Source organism: Phaethon aethereus (genome assembly GCF_964289735.1).
Source record: "Phaethon aethereus genome assembly, chromosome: 4".
In the NCBI taxonomy this organism is placed as follows: domain Eukaryota; kingdom Metazoa; phylum Chordata; class Aves; order Phaethontiformes; family Phaethontidae; genus Phaethon; species Phaethon aethereus.
The window spans coordinates 39165264-39182632 of NC_138578.1; the positions used below are offsets into that span (position 1 = coordinate 39165264).

At 39.0% G+C, this 17369-nt stretch overlaps 1 protein-coding gene across 5 annotated transcripts in view; it reads left to right on the forward strand.

The window, feature by feature from the left end:
- RAPGEF2 (Rap guanine nucleotide exchange factor 2) overlaps positions 1 to 10362 on the forward strand; it is a gene marked incomplete at both ends in the record, with an annotated part of 191771 nt that extends 181409 nt beyond the window's left edge. For 2 of the 5 annotated variants that reach the window (XM_081999653.1, XM_081999656.1), the window contains 6 exons: positions 1218 to 1370; positions 2401 to 2475; positions 3806 to 4031; positions 5676 to 6235; positions 8797 to 9102; positions 10337 to 10362. In XM_081999653.1, coding sequence (XP_081855779.1) covers positions 1218 to 1370; positions 2401 to 2475; positions 3806 to 4031; positions 5676 to 6235; positions 8797 to 9102; positions 10337 to 10362 — 1346 coding nt within the window. Of the gene's footprint in view, positions 1 to 1217; positions 1371 to 2400; positions 2524 to 3805; positions 4032 to 5675; positions 6236 to 8796; positions 9103 to 10336 lie in introns of all 5 variants that reach the window. The other 3 variants (XM_081999654.1, XM_081999657.1, XM_081999655.1) reach the window with 2 other exon arrangements.
- Positions 10363 to 17369: the final 7007 nt, after the last annotated feature.

A 17369-nucleotide genomic window follows, 5' to 3' on the forward strand; every position in this document is an offset into this window, starting at 1 on the left:
GGACTATAGGAATTTCTTCTCATTTCCAAATCTGTGCCCCAGCATGTGTACATAACATATATCCATCATTAAAGAACGTCTTACATATCACTTAAAATACAGTAATACTCCTAAATAAGTATATATAGTATAAATGGACCTTCCTGTTAGATGATGATAATTTCACAAGAGCTTAATTCTGATTTCACTTTTTATTAGTTTTACTTGTGTACTGCTTAGGCTGCTAGAGAGCTCAGAAATATTAGCAAGAAACATTTCTATCTTCAGCTAGTTCTTGTTGATTTTGCCATTAAATTTTAATCTTAAAAAGGACTTTGAAGCGCCATAGACTGCGTTTTTTGCTCATGGTGTGAAAGTTTCTGAGAACTGATTAGGTTATGTTGATGAAGCAACTGTAAATTATTGATAGCAGCATTGTGATTCAACAGATCAAAGATAAATTCTGTAGAATGCTTGAAAATTACCTTTACCACAAACATTGGCAAAACTGTCAGAGAAGCTCCATTTTCACTTCTAAGACTATCCCAAGGTAGATTTTTGAGGGGAGGGGAAGAGAAAGATGGATAAATGTTGCCTAAGAAAAGCAATTCTTGATGCCCTAGATCTTTACATCACACATCATCTTCAGGATGTTGTTACTCTTTAGTTTCCCAAAATAAGCTGGTGCGGAGATAGTTCTTAAAAATGAAATGGAGGAAGGCAGCTGCGGGATGGCCTTGTTTTGTAAGCCTAATATTATTCATCCTCTTTCCAGCTTGCTTTGACCTGCTAGGCTAGTCTGAATAGAAGAGAAACAGGAGGACAGTTTCAATTCTTACTGCATAAACCTTCACTAACCACTGAGATTTGTGTGTGTTTGTATTCAACATAACTTTAGTTCAGATTTCTCAGTAACCATTACTATGCGTATCCTTGATTTATATATTGTATAGGTAGTATTCTGCAACACCAAGTCTGCGTTGTGTTTGCTGTAACAAAGTATTTATTTTAGGTGGCCAAAACAAAATACCAGCTTCACTAATATGCAGAAATAAAACACTGCATTTTAAACAGGAGTACGTTTAAACTTTTTGCTTCCTTTAAACTAGTGTCAGAAACTCTCAAACATATAGGGGAAAAAAAGTTTTTTTTTCCTGTATGGTATCTGCTCTATAAATGCATTGTGAAACAGAAAGATGTATTTATACTGAACTTTACATCTGTCATCTTATTTAAAGGGATTAACTCCCCACAAGCTTTAAAGAAAATTCTTTCATTATCTGAAGAAGGAAGCTTGGACCGTCACAAGAAACAATCTGAAGACACAATATCAAGTGCATCTTCACAGCTGTCTTCTCCTCCCACTTCACCACAGAGCTCTCCAAGGAAAGGTATTAGACTTGCAATATTTCTCATCCTGTTTCCTGAAGCTCATAGACTTTGGAAACTTCTGAGAGAGAATTTGGACACTCAGGTTAAATTACTGCTGTTCCTACTTGTGTCACACATGGTCAGGAGGGCAGGAAGTATAGTGCACAGTGGGAATGCCTGAAAGGACACCTGGGAACCTGATTTCAGGGATACCTGAAAGCCCTCTGGTTAGCAAAAGCCAGGAAAAATTACCTGATCTGATACAGGATTTGATGCAGAAGGTCACTCTCATTACAGCTGCTTCTGACAAAAATTATTCCCATCATCAGTGTTTCCTGCCAGTGGCAGGATGTGCAGATTGAAGCATAAAATCTTTGTACAGCATTGAGCACATTAACCTATTATAGGAATCATTTGCTGTCTCATGCATCTGGATGGGATGTGACCTATGTATGACAGGCAGGCTTAAGGTATTTGAGATTCAAATCACTAATATACAACGTTTTATTAGCAGTCTAATTAATTATTCAAACAATGTGTATGGATATTTGAGGAGTAGTATTGTCCACTGGAGCTTTCTTGACTGAGTTAATTTTAAATGATTTCACAGAGTTATTTTTTAAAGTGAATTTAGGACTTTAAAAGGATTTTTTTAAACTTGTTTGTTTTTTCATTGTACTTGCTCTGGTTATGAATTGACAAAAAGGAGAATGGAGGCATTTTCCTGTAGTTTAAATAAAAACCAGACCCTTTGGGAGTATGACAGCCTAGTTGTAATGCAGATAACTTCTAAGTTATTGTCTTTTCAGAATGTCATAAAAGTTCAGTTTAACTGTTAGATAATACAACATTATAGTAAAATATATATATAGCGGTTGAGTTCCCATCATAGAAGTTCAGAATGCTGAAGAGGAGAGTGTGGGAGACTTCCCAGTAGCAATAACTTTCCTTAAACTGCACAAGAATGGTAAGGATTTGAAACTCATGTGGGTATCACTTTTTCTACTTTCTTATCAAATGGATAGCTAAGCCCTTTTCTTAACATGGTAGGTGGCAGTGCCGATCAGCTGAGACCTTATGGCTCCAGACTAATGGACCTAACCAGTTCCTCCTCTCCTCTTGGAAGTGAGAACAGTAACAAGAATAACAATTCACCAAGGACCTCTGGGATAGGTGGGGCTTATGGAAACAAAAAGGGAAAAAATAAGTCTAATTGCGTAAACAGAGATCTGAAAAGGGGAGAGATGAATATGGGAAGAAAGTACCAATGCCTATCCAGAATCTTTATCAAAGTGATATTTACACAGGTCAGATGGAGGAGGATGTTATGTAGAGAAGACTTAGGTTATCACCTCAAGTCCTTGTCATCATGATTTCTCCCAAATACTACATTAGCCAAGAGTCAGGCCTGTGCATTTCTTGAAAAAGGAATTGGGATTCTGTACTTGGCTTATAGTGGGAAAAGTACATTAATTTTGCAAAAAGCAATTCATAAACATGATTATAATTTTTTTTAAAAATCTTTGATTTGATGGTGATGTGAAGCTAATGGTATGTCATTTCAGACAAAAATGGCAGCATTAATTCCATGTTCTCAGCAAGTGAATAGGGACGGATCAGTTGAAGTCATCTTGACACGTGTAGACTGAAAGCAAAAAATGAAAACTGCAGTTCCTGGATGTGGATGTATGTTGTTTAATGATCTTTAACTTGTCTGACAAGAGCATTCAGCACAACTTCATTTAATACTAAAACGAAAGCTGAATTTGCTGATTTTTGCCTCTGTGACGTGGTTTGCAGATTTTACCTCAGTCTGGCAGTGTCAATACTACCTCCAAATTATGGTATAATTCTGGTAATATACGCTATTTGGAACGTAATTAGTTAGCCAAGTACTACAAAGAAAGCTTGAAAACCTGTCCCCCCCTCAGCTGCCAAGGTATGTAATAAGCAGTCGGGCCAGACATCTGTGCTTCATGATGTATCTGCTGTTCATCTCTGAAGTATAGCTTTGCAGAACAGAAAAACTGTGTGAGAGGGTCTCTTGGATTACTTTTAAGCAGTAATCTTGTCCAGGGCATCTCTTTCATCCCAATCTTGGTGACAGTGTTTATGTCCAGGCAGTTTTTTGAGAAGTGAAATTTTTATAACGCAGGGATACAAGTATGATGATGCATTTGAGAATAATTTGGGGGAGGAGGGCAGACAAGAAGGAAGGTGAGCAGTTGGTTTCTAAATGAGTAGCGTGTGTTCCCACAATCTTAAATCTCTTTATTAAGAGGTAGAGTATACAACGTTATATATGTATCTTGGTCTTTTGCGGTGCTGCTTTTGTGAATAAAATGTAACCGTAGTTTTGATTTACTACAGCAGCAGTGGTAAATATTGCTAGCTGCCTGGCAATGGCTGAGCAGGCTTCTCGGAGAGGCTGATTAACGTGACATTCCCTTTGCAGGCTACACTTTGGCTCCTAGCGGCACGGTGGATAACTTTTCAGATTCTGGTCACAGCGAAATTTCTTCCAGATCTAGTATTGTCAGCAATTCCTCTTTTGACTCCATGCCAGTCTCCCTGCATGATGAGAGGAGACAGAGGCACTCTGTCAGCATCGTGGAGACAAATCTTGGTGTGGGAAGGATTGATAGAAGAATCATGATTGAACCAGATCAATACAGCTTAGGGTAGGATTTTTATTTACACGCTATATGAAAATATAATGTATGTGGCATGTATATTTGTTCGTGTAACTTTCCCTGTATCTCTCAAATATTTTTTTTCTCCCCTGCTCTTAAAAACCACTATTTTGATGCTGATAATGCTCCATTTTCTGACAAGAAAAGCTTTTGCGCTCCTGAGTGTGTGATGAGGTCTACAGCAGTAGGACTTTACCTCAGTAGACCTTATCATCTGAGAATTTAGTAGTGCTGTAGGTTATCCTCTTTATGGCAAACTAGTATCCTAGCCTGTTCTATAGATGGGGAATTAACTGAATTAGATGAGAAATTATTCATACAATTATTCAGTGATCAAGCTGGGGACAGAAATAGCTAGTAATTTTCCAGTCTGTTTCATAGAAAAGTGCATATTTATCAAACTCAAAAATATTTTACCCCAAATACCTCTTCTAGTCAACAATAATTGGAAGCTAAAATTCATATTAGGTTGCTGGTTTTCTAGGTAATTTTCTAGGTAATTAACTTCTGCAATGGTGGGGAAGCTAGTGCTGTGAGGAGTTCTCTAAATCTCCAGTAGTCAGCCTTGGTCTGAAAGTAGTTGGAGCTCTGGCTCCTATTTAGTCTCCACTTACTTCTCTGAGCTGTTATTTGGATGCTTCAGTCCTCTGAATGGGTTCAGGGCTTTTAATCCTGCGGGGTCTGTGGAAGGCAGGCCTGTTCCAAAACTAGTGTACTTCAGCTTTGGGAATCCCAGACTATGCAAACCCTTTAGTCAGATGTCTTAAATATTTGGAAGTTCAGGGTTCCAGTCTGCATAGCAAGCCGCCCTGGAAGGACAAATCCCAGGAGCCCAGACGGCTGCTAAACAGAAGTGACACTTTGTCGGTTTCTCTGCTGCTATGTCAGTGATGGAGTCAGGCTTACTTAATCGCTGAAAGGCTACGGAAAACATACTTGCTGTATGAAGTAGCATGTGTTCCCAAAATTAAGGTTTAAATACATTTCCATTTGCAAGAAATGCTGAAAAGTTGGCGTTCCTAAGAATTTCCTAAGCAGGGAAAAAAATCTGAAAAGATGAAACCTAAACCTGAATTTCAGCCACCTCCCGCTAAAACTCTGTTTCTGACTTTTGATCCTTTGCTTCACACGGCTGGAAAAGCGGTAGAAACCCTATATATCAGTCTGTTCTCCTTTATTTATGTCAATGTGGTTTGCCTGTCTTGGAATCAAAGAATAGGTTGGGTTGGAAGGGACCTTTAAAGGTCTCAAAGGGCTCCTGCAAAGTTAAGATTTCACCTTTTGAAATGACTCCACTGAAGTGTTAAGTTTTGTCAGGATGCTTATCCAGTAATTATTTTGTTTGTTTGTTTGTTTTATTGAAGATGACCTTGAAAGGAAAGTGTTCTATTCTCAAAATTGAATTAGTCATTAATGCAAACAATACTTAACATAAGTTGCATCAAAACCTTCAATCATAGGATCATAGAATGGTTTGGGTTGGAAGGGACCTTTTAAAAGTCATCTAGCCCGCCCCCGCCCCCAATATGTTTGCTTTTCTCTTGACTGTTGAGCTCTTTATGTGTAAGTGACCTCCAATTCCAACACTGGATTTCTTCTTTTCCCCCCCCCCCCTCTTCAATGTGCATCTAGCTCGTACGCACCACTCTCAGAGACCAGAGGCCTGTATGCTGGAGCGACTGTCCTTTCTTCTCCTAGTACAGAAGAACTGTCACAGGATCAGGGGGACAGAGCTTCGCTCGATGCAGCTGACAGTGGCCGTGGTAGCTGGACTTCTTGTTCAAGTGGTTCTCATGACAACATACAAACAATACAGCACCAGAGAAGCTGGGAGACTCTGCCTTTTGGACATGCTCATTTCGATAGTTCAGGCGATGGGGCAGGACTGTGGGCCTCGGGCAGTCACATGGACCAGCTGATGTTCTCCGATCATGGCACAAAGTATGGCAGGCAAAGTCAAGGTAGGGAGGGCCTTGATCAAGCACAGTCCAGAGCAAGCTGGGCATCCTCAACAGGCTACTGGGGAGAGGACTCGGAAGGTGATACAGGTACCATAAAGCGGAGGGGTGGGAAGGATGTTTCGATTGAAGCTGAAACCAGTAGCATAACATCTGTACCAGCAGAGGAGTCAAAGCCAGCTCCTGTGCCCACTCATATAGCAGTATCATCAAGTAGTACAAAGGGGCTAATTGGTAAGTTAAGTTTTGTTTACCATGAAGTATTTTAGTTCATTTGCTTATGGTTCTTCGTATTGTTCTAAAGCTGCATTTCTTTTGTCTCGATTTTTTTCTTTTATTTTTAAAGCAAACCCAAATATTTTGCAGTCTCTCTCAAATTTTCCACTTTAACTGTACATTTATTACTAGGGAAAATATCACTTCACTGCTGATTCTCGGTTCTGGCAGCGCCTTTGTGTTTCAAGAGAGCCTGCCATACATCAAAAAAATAGCTCAACTGCTGGACAGTATTTTGAGAGGTTGATGTATTTAGGTGTCTGTCCTGAAATGTGAATTTCTCTTCACAGTAAGGCTCCATGTTCTATATTTAGATATCTTAATAAATGTGGCCTGATTTTTTTAGAAGCCTTTTACTTTATACATCTGTATTACTTGCCTGATAATTGTGAATATTCCTTACTTCTGAAAATGGGATCACTTTGTGCTTAAATACCAACTGAGATGTTTCTTTGGACTGCTGAGACTGAAGAGGTTCCTAGGAAATCAGAGCTGAAATACATTTCTAATCATTCAACAAAAGAAAGATCAGATAATATACAAATGAACATGAAGGTGTCTTTGGCAGTGCTCAACATTTTTCTCATACTATTCTTTCTACACATCCCAGTCCTTGGGCCATCCAAGACCTTTGCATTTTTGCCTCTTTCATTCCTTTAATTCCCCTTCACTTTGCCTTTCTTCAGGTTAATATGAAGAACTATCTAAAAGGCGCTTTGTGCTGATACAGCTGAAAAAGCCTGCCAGATTGAGGTCATGCTGAGACCACTGTGATAAACTGCTTTTCCATTTTCTGCCCAAGTATATTGCTTAGCAATGGCCCATTGCCTCAAAGCTTGGGTGCAGATCTGAATCCCTGAACTATGAAGAGGAGGAAGTTGTTCAGTTCAGGAGTCCAGGTTCTGATTCACGCTGCACTCTAATTCTACTCTTTGATGCCCTTGGTTTCCACCAGAATGTGGAACAAGCATGTCCAAGCTTGCCTCTCAAGGCAGTGCTTTCCACTATGTTTTTAGAGACTAGAGAAAACGTGAGAGAGATCTGAAAATTCAAGCCACACACTTCCATGCACTTCAGTACTATTAACTAATTATCCTGCAAATGTAACTCTGCACATCACTGTCCAACAGAAGCCACTATTTTTACATGATTCTTTTGCACTGAATAGACATTGATCTCTTGCAGTATTTCAGTAGAATTTTTCTATAGAATTTATTCTGCATCAAACTTACTTTTCAGAAATATTTGAATAAAACCTCTCAGAAACTTCCTTATGCTGCTTTACTCAGTTAAAACAATTTGTCCAAGAAAAATACCTAGGTTCTATTGGAAACTGTCTGGTTTTGTTATAACAAGAAGACTTCATTTTTAGTCAATAAAAATTCACATCCAAGTAACACCAGCCCATTTTAAGCTTGTACTGCCCTTTCAGTCAGTTCCATGCTGCATAATGCAGGGTGATGTTGTCACTGCCACTTGTGCAAGATTATATGGTGTATGACAAGCTGTGGAGAGTAAATTGTCTGTGTCAGTATTTTTTCCTGCTGTGTTTGCCTTGGTATTGTAAGTTAAGTGGTCATGTGTTAAAGGGCTAGACCCACAAAAAGTATTCAGTATCAAAGCCCCAACTGACTTTAAGTACATAACTCCAAAATAGTCATGCCTGTCTGCTGTGTGTCCCTGCAGATGCTTAAAATTCTTAATTGCTGTTTCCTCCCTTGAAGTTCTCTGCAAGAGAGAACATCTAGGAATGCCTAGAGTTAAGTCTTGTTCAAGTAAACAGTTGCCCCTCAATGAGATCCACAAACTAGGTGGTGGTCTTTCAATCTCCTGTATAAAACCATAGTTAATCATTGTTCTTATGGGCAGATTTTCAAGTTTTAACATTGCAGATGATACAACTGTAAGAGCAGTGGCCAGTAATGCATACAGAAAATATGAAGATGAAGCCCACTTCTCCTCCTTACCTTTTGGAAATGTAGCTTAGATCTCATTAAGTAGTAAGATTTGTAGGAAGAAATAATGTATCGGGTGCACTTTTTTTTCCCCCTCTGCAGCAAGATCCTAAAAACAAGAGATGAGCTCCTAGGTACAAAGCCCATCTTCAGGATTAAGATAGATAGGCATGTGTTTAGGGAGATGCCAATATTCCTGATGGTTGCCACTTCTGTGCACTCTTGAGTTTTCCATGTTACTTTGGTCGCTGTACATTTTATTCTATGCAACTGATGGAACAGCTTCAGCTGCCAAGTTTGAACAAATTCCCCATGTAATTTGGTGAATTTTGTTAGAGTAATGCTTTTACTACTGGAAGAATAGCTATATCGTGTGTATGTTGTATGTTCTGTACTTTCTTGCGTGGTTTATTTTTCAAGACCTCATTGTCTACCATATGATAGTTAACTTTTCTCCTCCTGGGATGTTGAGTTGGTTGATGTTTATTTAACTTCACTGTTTATTTTCCTTTGAGCAGTTTTCCTTCTACTATCTGTTACAACAATCTGTTGTTTTTCCTGCAGCACGAAAAGAGGGTCGATATCGGGAACCACCTCCAACTCCTCCTGGTTATGTAGGAATACCTATTGCTGAGTTTGCAGACGGTGGTTCCCATCCAACCAGAAAGCCTCCAGATTACAACATAGCACTTCAGAGGTCTAGAATGGTGGCACGGACATGTGAGACCCATGGGACATCAACTCCACAGCAGCAGTCGCACAGCCATTCAACTAGCAGGCCTGTGAACAAACCTCAGTGGCATAAACCAAATGAGTCAGACCCACGTCTTGCTCACTATCCGTCTCAAGGGTTTTCCACAGAGGAAGATGGTAAATTTCTAATTGTTACATTTTGAGTGTGCTGCATGCAAAAATGGTCAATGCTTTCACAGACACAAAGCAAATTATGCAAATGTGTTCTGACATAGAAATTCTTGCCATAATCTGAACTCTCTTCCATCTTTCAAACCTTGCTATTTGTTCACTTTTTGGAAGGGGAGGAATTCCGTTCATCCTAAATATAATTTAAAATTTGGAATGTAGGTCCACCTGAATCTTGGACAACCAAGCAGTTGGCTTAGGCAACTTCTCGGGAGGTGTCTATGTTCACCAGGTACAGCCCTGGGTGCCCTGAAAGTTTCCAGTGTATTTAATGTTTGTCACTAACCATGTATTTAATGGTCAAAAAAGTATCCTGGTCTATAGAATACCTGGCCGTCCGCCTCAGAGAGCATCACTGTTCAGGTTTATTTGGATAGTCACTCACATTCTACCTGAAACTCTTACGCTGTGGACACTGGGTCTTCCACACCAACTGCTTCACGTAACGACCCCACTACTCTTTTGCTACCTGGCTTGCCCAAGTGTATCTGTATCTTTATGTTTCAGCTCAGCTATAATGTAGACACAGTCTTTCTGTTTTTCTGTGGAGTGCAAGCGTAGCTGGATTGCATCTTTAGGGCTAGGTGCTCAAAATTTAGGCAGGGCCATGCCCAAATCACACGCTTGAATGCTTTGTTTTGTTTAATGATAGAAAGGCTGATGTTCCCCTTCCCTTCCTAACTGCTTAGTTACTAAGTTTTTATATGCAGGATGAACTCTGCAGTTGAACATGATGGGGGAAAAATGAAGTCTACTTTAACCGAATTGCCTGACACTTTGAGGATTACTATTAAAGAGAATTTTAATTGTTTCTACCAATGAAGGCTAAAGTTGCACTCAATTTTTATGCAACCTTAATTTAAATCACAGATATATATTCAGTGAAAAATGTAAGATGACTCTATGAAGCTAGTGGACATCTAGGAGTAGCTGTTGTGTTCCTCAGGCTGAGGAACTGCCCCTAGCTCAGTTATAGAACTTGTCTTACTTTCTTTGAGAACAAAATTACAAAGGAATACTTCTCATGAGACCTGAAATGTACAGATACTTAGATTGCTTTAAAATATATACCTAATACAATGAAATGGGCAACACACGAGCACAGTACAGGTTGTTTCATTCAGTAGCAGTCTTGTTCTATATGAACTAAATTCTGTTTTCCCTTATCCTGTTGTGTTTGCAGAAGATGAACAAGTCTCTGCTGTCTAAGACTTGGGGCTTTTCTGGATCCAGAGTGAGCCACCTTAAAGGAGAGCACAAGAAGACGTCCCTAGAATAGGAGCCTTGGAACTATAGTTACAGGATGGTGGACCTATTTGCCTCCTTCCCTGCCTTAAAGCAGCATGGGGCTTCTTCCTCCGCCCCTCCCTCTTCTGTCCCCTCTCCCCTTGCATGTGAAATACTGTGAAGAAATCGCCCTGGCACTTTTCAAACTGTGTTGCTTGAAATGCACAGTGCAGCAATCTCCAAGCTACCACTGTCGCTGTCTGCCACATCACACAGTATCATTCCAAATTCCAAGATCATCACATCGGGATGATTAACTCTGGCTGCACTTCCCAATGCCTGGAAGGGTTTTTTTTAAATCTTCCTTTTAGATTTTAATCACAATCCTAGCACTTAGTCTCATTGGGCTAATGAGATAAGCTAGTTGTCAAACGACATTTGGCCTTTAACCTACAAAGAGAAAAATGCATTGAAATCCTTCAAGGAGGCAGTGCTTATTTGCTTGTTTACAATGCCTTTGTTACGCTTTTGTATGTTTGCGTTTTGGAGATCAAATACTGCATCTGCATAGTAATTACAGTATTATTTCATACCTGTACGTAGGGTTGCCAGCCTGAGCTCCTGGAAAGAATATTGCTGTCCCGTGGCTGAGCAGGGCAGGAGGGAAGGCAGATGTTATGGGGTGCCGCCTTTCCTTGACTGTCTCGCTTCACTCTTAATGTGCCCCACCCCGGAATCTTCAAAAGTGTGTAAATGTTAGCGTTAATGGCATCCTCAGCTGTTAATGGCATCCTCAGCCGGGTCTAGCGTAAATGCAGAAACGCGCGCTTGCGACTGGCCGGTGATGGAAGAGGACGCTGTGTGTCTCATACCTGTGCCTTGCGGAATACAGGATGGCATACTAAAAAAGGAAGTGTCCCATTCTAATGAGACGGACGGCAACCCCACCTTTAAGTTATATATATATATTTTTTTTTTTTTTTGCTACTATATAGTAGTTATATTAAAAGAAAAATTAACTGGATAACATTGCAGTGAAGGCAAGCTGGGATGTCACAGCTCGTGTCAGCTGTTAACACTGATCTAATAACCTCCATCTATTGACTTTGGCATTAGGGGATAAACGAGCCTTTAAGTAATGAAAAATAACACGTTTAGATTTGCCAGCCTTTGCAATGCAGAAATAGTCACAACTGTTAATGGCTTCATGGAACACTGCATGTGTAGAGAAGGCCAATGTGTAGCAACCACCTGCTCACAGCTGCTATTAACCCTATAATGACTGAAATGACCCTCCCCTCTATTTTTGTGTTGTTTTTGCACAGACTCCGGAGAAGTGAAGGCTGCCAATCCGAGTAGTACTCAAATGTGAGGAACTGCTGGTCTTGGATTTTTTTTTTTTTCCATTGAACTCAGCTGATCATATTGATCAGTAGATAAACGTAAATAGCTTCAACTTTTAAAGATCAAATTGCAGTGTTTTTTCACTGTATCAAACAAATGTCAGTGCTTTATTTAATTCTCTCTCCTGTAATCATAGCTTTTCTCTATTTGCTTATATATCACATTGTCAATTATGCATTTGTAATTTTACATGTAATATGCATTATTTGCCAGTTTTATTCTCAAGGCTATGGACCTCATGTGCATATAGAAATACAAAATCCTAGCTCTATCACAAGTTGCACAAATGTTATATAAGCATTATGTAATTGTAGACCATAGGACTGCTAATCTCAGTTCGCTCTGTGATGTCAAGTGCAGAATGTACAATTAACTGGTGATTTCCTCATACTTTTGATACTACTTGTACCTGTATGTCTTTTAGAAAGACATTGGTGGAGTCTGTATCCCTTTTGTATTTTTAATACAATAATTGTACATATTGGTTATATTTTTGTTGAAAATGGTAGAAATGTACTATGTTTATGCTTCTACATCCAGTTTGTATGAAGCTGGAAAATAAATAAATATAACATTAATGAAGTCCATATTGATTCTTATGCATTTTACATGTTCCACATACTTGAACAAATTTATGAAAAAGTTTTACTTCTCTGTGTATTAATATTAAAGGGACATTGGCAAGTGATGTGGGCAAACCACTGGTGTGGAGTTTTTCTTCATATACAGTTGTGATACAACTTTGAAAAGTCTGGTGTGCGTACTGCTGAATGAGAATGACTGGTGTGTTGTGTGTCCCCATCAGAAACACCTGGGATGTCGAAAAAGGAGTTCCTACAGGAATGGTCTTAGGTATATATAGCATGTAAACAGTTTTAAAGGCAGGATCATGTTGATTTGATATTCTGTATCATGTAAAAGTAAGGAATACATGTTGTAACATTTGGGTAGGGAGAAGTGTGGAGAGTGATCCATTGAGTTTTTACCAAAGGCAGCATTTCAAGTAATAAAAATCACCCAATAGCATCCCCAGTAATAAAAGTTGATGTTAATTCAGTGTCAATTCAGTAGATTTTTTTTTCCAGATGTTAGATTCATTATTTACAGTAGTCTGCAGAAGACTGGTATAAAATGTCACTGCTAAAGTCATTATCAGCTCTATCCCATTTATCTTTAAAACGTTTGACAGTCGTTGTTTCCAAATCTAAAACTAGCTCATTGTAAAAGAAGCAGCAAAGTGCTCTGTATAGATTTAATTCTTCCTAACATAACTCTAGAAACATTCCACACTTAAAATATAATCATAAGCAAGTTAAAAATCATTGAAAAAATTGGACTCATGTAAACATTGTCTTTTTATCACTGGCATCTCTACCACTGTAAGGAAAGAAATTACAGAGACTGTTAGATTTTTTTTTGGGGGGGGGTGGAACTAATCTCTGCTAATCTGTGGCTAATACTTGGGTGCACTTCAACAAGCTAGACAATTACCATTGGTTCTGACATTAGTAGAATGAAAGCACATTTTTACATAGCTTACCTGCAAAATTGTCCTTCGGTAATACTAAAGATGGGTTGTTATGGAAATAGTTCCTTTTATTGACTTGTGAGGTATGTGAACCGTTTGCACACTTCTCAGCTTTTTTTCTGTATGCTTGGTATAGCGTTGAATTAGGCAGCATTCCCCCTCCTCCTGTTTACGCTTCGCTTCTGTAATTAATATTCTTAGAATACATTACGTAGAGACATCCTCAACACTCATCGTCCATTAGACATAGCTTAAGTCATTGTGGACCGAGAGGTAAAGAGCGCTTGTTGAGGCAGAGGTGGCTACTTTATGCAGTACATTTCACACTGGAGTCAGCCATAAAAATCTTAAAAGCTGAGGTATTGAAGGTACTGCTTTAATGGATTAACTTTAGTCATTTGGAGGAGCATGCATGTTTTACATCTATAAATCCGAGCCTAAAATATTTGGTCCACCTAAAGTGGGGAAAAGTGTTGCTACTTGAAAACAAGTAATTTGCTTCAAAACTAGTAGGAAATGTAATAAAGTTCTAGTCTTCCTGTCTTATATGGATTGTACAATAGTTGAGACAAAATCAACTTTGGGGAATGCAAATAATGATTTAATTGCAAGTATTAGTACTCATGTATTACTTGGTATGTGACAAAACACTGAAAATACTTCTGTGGACAAAGCTTATATAGCAGCATATACCTGTCTAACATTTGTTAAGTAACACAGATCTACTGAAGAAAATATGAACATTGTTAAGATTACTCTGAAAATTGACCCACTAAGGAGAAAGCAACCATCTGAGATGATTAGTATACTTTGATCACCTACCCCTAGGCCATCCTTTAAGTAAGCTTTACAGTCTTGCATCTAAAAATGGCATGCTTTGAAAGAGGGCTGGGGATGAAGGTAGGTTTCTTGTTGATATAAGATGGAATCAATTACTTTGTTTTCCACTGAAAATGAGATAAATGAAAATTGTAGTTTTTACTGCAATACAAAAATCTTGCTTACATGCTTGTCTATCTTGCTTATATGCAGTGACTATTTAGGAATGAGTAGATACGCCCTAGGTACTAGCTATTCTTCAGGTTCATAAATTGACATAATTGTATCACAGGAACAAGCCAGGAGGCTATAAACCTTGAAGGCATTCAACTACTAGCAACCATCAACCGCGTAATCTAAACTATTCTTGTTTGATTTGCCTGGGATTAAATTTATAAGGTGATACTCTGCACACACGACTGCACTCTCTGCGGAGAAAGGAGTCTTTTCTCTCTGTGTCAAGACTCAATTTGTGTTAAGTAGAAGTGCTGGCTTCTCCTTAAGTGTAGACTTGTGTGCCTCAGCCTTTTATTTGGTGGTGCTCTCTCATGGCTTGGCATGCTTAGTCTTCTCTTTCAGTTTGGAGAGTTTGGATTTTTTTTTTTTTTTTGGTGGATCCTTAAATGTGTAGTTTTGTCCTAGGTTGTATAACCTCTGAAAGCAAGACAACTTTTTTGCAGCTCTGTTGCCCTTGCTGGCAAAGAAACTTATCTACATATATATATATATATATATATATATATAAAAAAATATATATAAAAACCATTGTAGACTAATGCAGCATCCACTTGTTAGTTGGTTGGGTTTTTTTTTTTTTTTTTGCTAGGTTGTCTGCACTAGAAAAGAAGCCAGCAGCATTATTTAAAGGCATTTGAGGGGTGCAGTTTGTAAATCTTTTTTTTTTTTCCCTCTGAAACTCCCACCACAGTAGTGATGTTTAAAATGCCTTCTCAGTCATTGCCAAAGTATTTTGACATACAGTTGTTATTTTCTGATACAGTTCCAGAAAAAAATTGCCACTTGCCCCAGGGTCAGTAGCTGTGGCAGAGAGAAATTGCCTAGGTGGTGTGTGCAATCCTTTTTGAGGCTTTTCTCGTCACTAGAGAAATACAAGGTTTTTTAAAACTAGTTTCTGTTGAGCTTTGTGTAACAAATAAGATCATCTGAACAGTGTCTTTTTCTAACAGAAGGTAGTCCGTGTAGCCCAGGATGGCTTTGCTTCCTTGGTGTCTGTGGTCATAGTCCAAGTGAAATGTAGGGAGTTGCCCTGACAGAAAGCAACCTTCCAGACTGAAGCCCTGATTTTCAACATCGGCGTAGAACTGGAAGGGTTGTTCTGATTTAACAGTGCAGTGAACCCTCATATAACCTTCTTGATAGACGTGTTTCGCTCTTAAGAAGCGATAGCCTTTGTTGCTGCATTTCTTAATTGGAAGGCTGATCCACAGCCCCAGCAGTCAAAAGACAATGAGCCTCCGTGTGCCGGGTTTACGTGTGTCCACGATTCTTGCATTGAACATTCTTTAAGCTGAGTAGCTCTCTTCCTTTCTCTTTTCTTGTACCTATGTCTTACAGTGGCCATAATGTTAGTCCTGTCTGTCTTGTCAGAATAAGCCAGATTTCCGTAGGACAGGTAGGGGAGTGGAAACTTGCGTAGCTGTCTGCATCTTGTGCAGTTTGAAATTTTTTTTTAATGTACATGTGCAAAACTACAGCTTGAAATGAAGTGCGATCTGCATCTCGATCTGAATTTTATCCTGTCACTGTGGTTACCATGTCATCACATTTTCCTCATACAATGTTCAGATCTATGTGTTGTCAATGCCTTCCAACACTGTATTCCCAGCCAACTGTATTTGTGCTATGATAATTATTATTAATTACTAAATTTAGTCCTAACCTGATCATCAAGAGCTCCATCAGTACTCCGTCTCCAAACCGATACTTCCTCTTCTTAACGCACGGTTTATTCTTACTTCCAGTGCAGGTAGGTAGTTTCTTTTACTGGGTATCATCTCTACCTTGCTTTTTTTTTGTGTGTGTGTGTGTTTAGTCCAGGATCTATAAAGAATTTTCTTTTTTGAGATTTGTTTTCCAGGTTTTATTAGGTCAGGCTGGTGGATTGTTTATTCCCCCCACTTCTCTCATATGTTCGTTGTTCTTCAGTTACCTGGTACAGCTCCTCACGGGGTAGCTTCATCAAGTCTTGTTACTCAATCTGAAATCCATTATCAGTTCTTTCAGAAGTCTGGGCTGGAAACTATGGCCATTTTCATTAGCTTCTGTATTTAATGATGTTTTCCATACTGAAGAAGAATAATTCACTTTGTTAGGTAGCTGTAGATGGGCTCCTCCTGAGCTGTGTTCTGTCCTGGCCCTATAGTGGACCTGATGACTCATTTTGGTTTTGAGGTATTTATTCAGCTGAAGAATCTTCCTTTTGTGTCAATGAAAAAATCTAATTTAGCTTGATTTCTGTCAATTTTGATTTTCATCTCCATCCTCCAAAATACTAGTTTGTTAATCTTTGTTTACTTTGCTGATTTTTGGTGTGGCTTAGAGGATGGATATTAGGTTTTTCTGGTTACTCTGTAGGTTTGGGTGGGGTTTTGTTATCCTGGAGCCTTGCCCTACATGTTTCTTCCCCTTGCTGATGATACACATTCTGGACAGCTTTTTTATCTTGGGTTTAACCTATGAAATAAATGAATCTTTCACTCTACATAACGTTAGCTGAGACCTTAGCTGAAGAATTTTACTCAGGTTTCAATACTGTGCTTTGAGAAAGTCTGCGCCTTCTTGACAGTTAGAGGAGAACAAGAAAACTTAAAGGTCTGTGAAACGCAACTTCCAAGGAAAGCTGGAGTCCTATTTCCTACGACTCCCTGAGCTAAAGAACTTGGCTATGCTGGGGCTCTGTGTAATGCCTTCGAGTCTGTGTGCTCCGAGTGAAGTGCAACTGTTTAAGCTCAACAGACCTGAAAACTGATGAATGTCCCTCTGTGATTAAGGCTGAACATAGACGTTTCTAAAGAATTTTGAATTTTATCTTTGAATAATAATGTTGGCAAAAACCACCAAGCTTCCTGAAATTCTGCATGCTATGGCTCAGTCCACGTGAAGTTCGTTTGGGAAGTCAGTTGATGTATTTGTGAAAAGCTCATAGCAAAGACTTCACTGAAGTTCATGTTCATAAAGCTTACGTATTTATTGCTCTGGAATACGATGTAAAGGAATC